The sequence below is a fragment of the Austrofundulus limnaeus genome, unplaced genomic scaffold (assembly GCF_001266775.1).
Source record: "Austrofundulus limnaeus strain Quisiro unplaced genomic scaffold, Austrofundulus_limnaeus-1.0 Scaffold19, whole genome shotgun sequence".
Taxonomy (NCBI): domain Eukaryota; kingdom Metazoa; phylum Chordata; class Actinopteri; order Cyprinodontiformes; family Rivulidae; genus Austrofundulus; species Austrofundulus limnaeus.
In genome coordinates, this window is record NW_013952421.1 from 3,319,699 (window position 1) to 3,327,697 (window position 7,999).

General features: G+C 40.2%; 1 protein-coding gene across 1 annotated transcript in view; it reads right to left on the reverse strand.

Annotated features, from left to right (window-relative positions):
* Positions 1 to 3,054: 3,054 nt before the first annotated feature.
* Positions 3,055 to 7,999, reverse strand: part of ciartb (circadian associated repressor of transcription b) — a 9,740-nt gene continuing 4,795 nt past the window's right edge. The window contains exons 5-6 of the mRNA XM_014003633.1: positions 7,097 to 7,223; positions 3,055 to 4,749 (exon numbers count right to left, since the gene is read on the reverse strand). Coding sequence (XP_013859087.1) covers positions 4,354 to 4,749; positions 7,097 to 7,223 — 523 coding nt within the window. The 3' untranslated portion in view covers positions 3,055 to 4,353. The remainder of the gene's footprint in view (positions 4,750 to 7,096; positions 7,224 to 7,999) is intronic.

The window sequence follows — 7,999 nt, forward strand, 5'->3', positions numbered from 1 at the left end:
ATCATATCATATCATATCATATCACATCATATCACATCATATCATATCATATCATATCATATCATATATCATATCATATCATATATCATATCACATCATATCACATCATATCATATCATATCATATCATATCATATATCATATCATCTCACATATATCATATATCATATCATATCATTTATCATATCATTTATCATATCATATATCACATCATGTCATGTCATGTCATATCATATCATATCATATCATATCATATCATATCATATCATATATCATATCATATCATGTATGTAGCTCTAAGACATGACATTGTTGATACAATACAATACAATAGAATAAGAGACAATATATGATATCATATGATATTACACAGTAGAGGAGTCTAAATAACTAGCAGCGTGAGACATTATATACACCACATAGATTTAGCAACCATCCTCCTGTTGTTACACTTAAATGAAGGCGAATTAACAAAAAGCAGCTAAAGAGAATGGGGCCTTATTTATTATTATTATTATTATTCCTTTCACCATTTTACACCTGGAACCTTGGACCTTTTCGTCCCCTCTCGTTTTGTCTCTCCCACTTGGCTTTGAATGCTTCTAACAAAAGCCTCTCATCCATGCTGCTCCACTAATGATCAGTCTTTGTAGTTTTGCCCACATACAGTAGCGCAGACAAAAGAAACTCAGACATCAATCAGTTTTCTAAAGCGAAACCTTCTGTGAAGCGTTGAAAATGGAAAAAAGCAATATAATTTTTGGTCTGGGTCGATGAGATTAGCTGTTAAATTGGGTGTCATGTAGTTGAACACGGTTGGGGGGAAAAAAGACCTAACTTAACATATTTTATCAAGTCCTTTATGTGCACTTGAGGTATTTGCCAGTTTTAGGCTCAAGAACTTTAAATAAGACAGGAACATAATCTCACATTTACATTTTTTGTGTTAATGCACAGAAACAGAGCATCCTTCATTTTTAAATTTGTGTTCCTTTTAGAGTTTTTCTTWTTTTTTTTTTTGCACCATTTCCTCAGCACCGTCACTGACAGCTGTGAGATTTGGTCGAGCTTTACCAGAAATGTGCCACTTTCTGTTGATTCAGCTCTTCCCATCATTCAGAACAACTTCCGTGTTTCAGGGCGATCGGTGCCAGCTGCTGTTGTGCATGAACACTGTCAGGTCGTCTGTGCACGTGACCACAGAGACCATTAGTCCTGGCCCRGGAGATGGGATCTGGGATGTCTCTAAAACAATGCATTGTGGGTTATCGACCCAATCAGCCCCTTTTAGTCTGGAAAAAAAGATGCACGTGACTGTGTGGTGCAGTCAGAAAACTTGGTTTGTTTTAGTGTTTTGACTCTGCAGGTCACAGTGCTCTCATAAACTTGCCTGATGAGTTCAGGATGTTTTTACTGACATGAATCTGCAGCTGAGCAAGTCTGACTAAAGCAACTCGCAGCTGGTGGTGCCATAGTAAGATTCCATATTCAAAAATACCTTAGTTTTACATTACTGCTGAGAGTATTCAGCTTTAAGTTAAAGGGGCTCATTGCAACCTATGAAATCAAACATAAAAAAGGTGATCTTGAAATGTCCCAGATGGTGTAGTTTAAAGAGTTTACTCCAGTATTTTCAGATATTGATATGTAAATCTGAAATGTGGGTACTCACTCAGTGTAAACAAAGCACTCATGTGACACCCCCTCCACCACCACCAATTTTTTTTTTAAATAAATAAAAAGACAAAGCTTGACTAAGGTGATCGACCTACACTAGGCTGGTCGATCGAGTTCAGACTTCTCAGGGCCAAATGACTCTTCCAAGGATGTTGCTATTATTGACCTGTTTTGACAGACCGTTGAAATTCAGTCACAAATTTTTAATTTAAGGACTCAATAATCATCACCGTGAGGAAAATATTGCACAGATTTTATTCCTTTGTTTTCAACAGGTCTTCATGAATTTACAATGAATAATTTCAAAAGTTACACATTTTCTTATTTGAATATGGTTAGCGATGTGCTTTGTTTTTTTTAGCATAAGCTTTTTAAAGGCTAAACTCAGTGGTTAGACAATGAAACTGAAACATCTGGTTTTAGACCATAACATCCCTTTTAGACAGCTTCCTCTTGTGTCCACAGTTAATCCTGTTGGATCTGGACACTGTGGCTCTTGATGCATCACAAAGACTTGCTGTCTTGGTCACAGATGCWCCAGCAAGACGTGCACCAACAATTTGTCCTCTTTTGAATTCTGGTATGTCACCCATTATGTTGTGTGCTTTGCAATATTTTGAGCAAAACTGTGCTCTTACCCTGCTAATTGAACCTTCACTCTGCTCTTACTGGTGCAATGTGCARTTAATGAAGACTGACCACCAGGCTGGTCCAATTTAGCCATGAAACCCCCCACATTAAAATGACAGGTGTTTCAGTTTCATTGTCTAACCCCTGTATTTCAAGGCAATAAGAGATAAAGATGGCATGTTAAGAGACAATTTTATAGAAATGCATTGATTTGCTGTTAGCATGCTCAATTTCTATTTTTCCATTAAAACTGTATGGAAGGGGATGTCGGGTAATAAATTCAGATCATAACTCTAAATACTTTCTGCTTTAAAAATCTGATTTAATTCTCAGTGTATATCTAACTATATTCTTACAGAGATTTAGATATTTAGAATCACAATTATAAAATTTTAATTCTCTATAACGTAAGGTTTGGTCATCCGTCCATCCATTTTCTGTACACGCTTCTTCCTTTTAGGTTTGGTCATATAAATCCCAACAGTTCCCACTACTGAAAATATGGCTCTTGGTAATCTGGTAAAAAGCTTAGGTTTAAAAATGTACATTTTTGTATCTGAGCTTTGCAAATGCTAAGAGTGTGGATTAATTGCAGGTGATTAAAAAAACACTTACAGGCYACTAGACGTGTGTTTGCAAATGTAAGACTTTTTTTTGAGAAATTAAAGAGAAAAAACACAACCGTGATGGTCTGTAGCTAAAAATCTACTGATCGGTGTCTGCAAATGCACAACAAAACATCACACAGTTTTTGCATCAAACAAATATAACCACATTTATTTTGAAAGTATAAAATGTCACACTGTAAAAGGCCACTTTTCAGGGTGAATTGACAACTTTTCTGTAAGATTTGCACAAACAAAAAAGAAAAAATAATAATACCTCGTCCCTTTCTGGTGGTCTAATGTGCCGCCCAGTTCTGTGGCAAAACAAAATGTTTGAATCGTTCTACTCCACCACAGAAAAAAAAAAGTTGGCAAATCTGAATAATTTAGTCAATACAGGAACACGGCAGGAGAGTGAGATTTCCTGACTCGTACATCCCACAGAGGAACAGGTACTCTAAACACTTCTGTCTTCATTACAGCGGCTTACAGGCACAGCTTGACGTTGCAGGCACTGTTTGCCTTCTACTGGGAGACTCAAAAAAATATAAAAAAATAAAACAGCAACAACAAAAAAATAAAATAAAGAAAACAAAACAAAAAATCTGCAGCTGACATTCTTTACAATGGCACCAGTCATGAGAGCATCCATGTAGCGTGAGAGAGAGAGCATCCTGTTTGTMCTGCACACCTCTGTTTGTCTGAGGCTGTTTGGCTCATCCGCTCAGACCTTTTTTTTAGTGTTCACATTCCTACTCTGCCAACCATGACGTGGTGCAAAATGAGGTAGAACAGTTGTACCAAAAGATTTATCAATAAAGAATAGAAATGAGTAACAGTCACATCAATAAAGTAAAGAGTGGAGTCATTTGGGGGAGGTGGTGGAGGTGAGGAGGGGGAGGGGGGACTGCGTCACATTTTATCCCACATTTTCAGAACAATAATATGTAATATCACTGACATGTTTGGATATCTGAATGATGCTTCCTTCCAGCTCAAACCGACCGGGCAGCTCCCTTCAGGTGTATCCACAGTTTTTCGCAGATGCTTAAAACTGATTCGTTAAACCTACAAGTCAACGGGAGCCGTTCGGCACTCGCTTGCTGTTATCCAGGTGTGTGAAAACGATTCATCCGACACTCGCACATTCAAGAGTGCAAACACAGAAACAAGGAGAGGGCGAAGGGAATAAAATAAAAATAAAAATAAAAAAGAGAAAAAAAAACAGAGGCGGATGCGTCTCGTGTCTGAGGGGGAGGGAGTTCATCGAGAAACTTGTTGCACGCTGAAGAAGATCCCTTCTTTGTTTTATTTTTTTTTTTTTTATTTGAGTGCTCCCGGTTCTCCTGAAAGGCTGGAATGAACTGAGCGAGCTGATTGGCTCCCAGCAGGGCCGGGGGAGGGCACTGATCACAGCCGGACTTCCCAGCCTTGTTCGTGGACTAGGACCAGCTGCTGCCCGTCAACCCCCCCGTCCCCTTGCGCGCGACGATGCTGTCCGTGGATTTCAGAAGCCTCTCCAGGCAGGGCGCGTTGATTTTGCCCGGCGGAGGGCCTCTGGGCACGGAGTCTGACTTATTAGTGTGGCAGTCTGTGCTGGAGGACACGGCGTTGTCCTGCGTTAGGTCTCTGTCTCTGGGGAGCAGCAGGTGCCTGGGACCAGCCTGGGCCTCCTCTGCGGTCGGGGAGCAGATGGGTGACGTGTGGAGCCACTTCAGGTTACTGGCAGAGTAGGCTCCGGGAGGAGTCAGGTCTGTGACTCTCAGGGCTTTGGAGCCAGCTGGAAGATCACCGAGGGTGACTGGGTTCACTGCTGCAGTCGTGGCCACTGGAGATGCCTGGTTGGAGGAAAAGAAGAAGCACACYTTTAGTTTTAGATCACATTTTATCAATCAGGACCAGTGAGACGTGTCGCCACATTCTTCACAGCTTATTTTGAAAATCGTCTTTAGATTTTAACAGCTTGTGAAGCGATTTTTTTGCATTATTTTGTTATCCAGCTCCACCTACATTCACCTGCCATGACCCGCGCTGTACCCACCTTGGCTTTAGAAATAAATATAGACAGATTAAGACTAGATTTATAGAAATTATTATTTATCATAGCAGACAGCAATCTTGGATTTTATCTGTGAGGGGATAGTTTCCTAGCAGGTGTCMAAGTACGACTCTTAAGAGCTCTTAAGACATGTTGGAGACGCCTGCAACAATCCCAGGATTATTTTTGGATTAGATATATTTCACATGTTCAAAATTCGAGCGACAAGACTCCTTGAGGCATTTTGGAGAGTYTTATGAGAACGCTCTTCACCAGCTAGCTGCAGCCCTTCAATGATGGCACTGAGTTATCACAAAGTTCCTGAAGGTCCCTTTAAAAAGAAGCATCTGTTGCCCAAAAAAGCTCCAAAAAAAACAACATTATAAAGTCATCAGGTAAAGGTTTTGCCACTTTTCCTGAAACGGTGAGAAAGAATTGTTTAGACATTTCTTATATCTCTTTTAAAGTATTATCTTATACTAATATCATTAGTGTTATTGCTATACCATGTTTAAACACATAAAAAAGTGTGCAAATACTTTCTCAGTTCTCCTGAACACTAAAGCACAAACGTAACCGGAGTTACCTGAACCAACTGGCACTGTCTGCCTCTATAAGCTCTAATAACACAAAGAAAGGGCATCGCTCCGTTTCCTGCACAGTCTCTTGAGATAATTAGGTAAGCCTATTATTTTTAAACTGGGCCGCAGATGTCAGTCCCCACACCGGTGCGGGGCAAAGAGTCACCGGCTGTTTTGCTAACMGGTACAACAGATCTGTTTACGTCTCCCTCTTGTCTGTTAGTTTTTAGCGCCTCCATAAAAGACAAGTAAACAAGTTTCTGTAAAAGACTAAGTAAACTTTGATSACTTGTGGTGAACATTTGAATGTTCTCATAGATGCCAAATGAAGTGAAAACCAATAAACTCCCACAAGTAAGACAGAAATCTCTGCTGGACTGAACGCAGAAGAAAGTTGTTCCAACCGCAATTAAAAAACCCAGTTAAGAGTCAGGTCTGCGGGTTTTAGATTGACAAACCCTGGACAGAATGGAAAATTATGATTCAGGAAATATGTATTTTTTAAAATGCTTTAAACGTTCAGCATTTTACAAGAAATGCTCTCTATTGTGCAGAATGAAATAACATTTTTATAGATTAAAAAAAATTGTTCTGACAAAAGGAGGGGAGATGAGTCTGCTTTGATTGGACGGTATTCAGGAACTACCAAACACAGCTGCATCATCTGTTTTGTTATATGTAACATTTAAAATCTGATTGATTTGTTTGTTTTCAAGGAATTATGACATGGAGCTACAGTTACAAATAAAATCTCAATTTTGTCCTAAGCTTAACCTAAAAAAGACTTGAGTGTAATTTACTGATGACTGCAAACAGAGATGGCAGCAATATTAGAGAATATCTTCAACTACAGGTTGAGCACTATCCTTTATGAATCTATACAAATATTGTTCCTTTTTTTGTGTATTTCAGAAACCCATGATGGAGGTTTCTTGCTTTATAAATGATAAATGCTTCACAGGGACTCGAAAACCTGTTGCTACGTAATTGTTTGCATTTTTGTGCTTTAAAAAAATAAGAAAAATAAAATAAAATCTCAGGCCAAGATAATGAGCCAAAAAAATGTAAATGTTCCCCGAGCAGCAGAAATGTGTGCCAACTCCTCCTTTCACTTCAAGAATGGTATTCCGTTTGTGTGTTAATAGGAAAATTGTGAAACTCTAAGGTATGAGAACAAACAAGATGATAAAAACAGCCTCTTTGTGTCAACAGGAACAAAACTGGAACATGATACTCCTGTTTGTGTGATTAACGTCAAACTAATTCATGTCAAATAAACGCAAAAAAAAAATCATCTTGGTTATCGTGACCTTTCACGGCCCACGAGTGGCACGCCTCCCAAATTACCGTTTCTCTTCTATCATTGTTCTTAGCGAACCTGAGACGCAGTAAAAATAGCTTTTAATCTTCCTTTTCTCCTCTCAGACCTGCCATTTAATAACAATGGGTATTTTTGTCGTTCCATCACCGAGTTGTCACTGGATGTTCTTGGCAGCAGCACAGCTCTGCCTGAGGAGGTTTAAAACAACAGCTTTGATTTCTTTTTCATTTTTAAAACACGTTTACCTTCAGCCTCTTGCTTGGAACGGCTCCATCTGTTTGGGTAGCGGCGAGTTGTTCTTGGAGTTTTACGTGAGGGAACCAGCTCTTTAACATCTCCTCCATTTTCAGAATGATATCGACGTATTTCTCTCTGGGAAACAAAGAGAGAAAAGAGAAGATTAACTTAACTATTATATACACTATTATAATTAACTTGTGCCGTCGAGCGTGAACCCTTAACCTTGCCAGTCACTTCACAGAAATGTCATCTCTCAATCAAAACGCAGCCAGGAAATAAGCAATCTCGAAGAGCGAGCGGGGCTGCGCTCCATGTGTGCGTCGGGAAAGCGGTCTTGAGCACATTTCTCACATGTTTGGAGCGCACACGTGGCTTGACGTGTAATAGCTCCGCTCGTGTCTAAATATAAACACCAAAGCCACAGCGGCGTCCAACAGCGTCACTGTGGAAATAAACTAAATTCAGACGAGTCCTGCTAGCTGACGAAACCAGATGGTGGGGTGTGTGTGTGTGTGTGTGTGTGTGTGTGTGTGCAGGGATTAGCCTGTGCCATCTGATCGGGACCTTCCTACTATATCCCATACCAGATCATGTAAAATTCATGTGAAAGATTATCTGCAACAGTGACTGCTAAAAAAGTCACTTTGATCCTATCTGCCATTGTGTTGCTGGAGGGGGGGCAGCCAGCTGGCGACACCGAGCAGAACAAGGGGAGGGCGGAGGGAGGGGCTTCAGTCCACCTTCCAGGCGCGTTTGTGGGAGGCAGCCACACCCACTCTTTGTCTCCCGTATGAAGGCAGCAGCTGGTGGGAGAGGTCTCCAATTACTGCACCAAACTCAGCAGCATATCTTCAAGCCCAGAAACACTGACATGTAGTCCCACACAGACGCTTTGAATGGATTTGCAG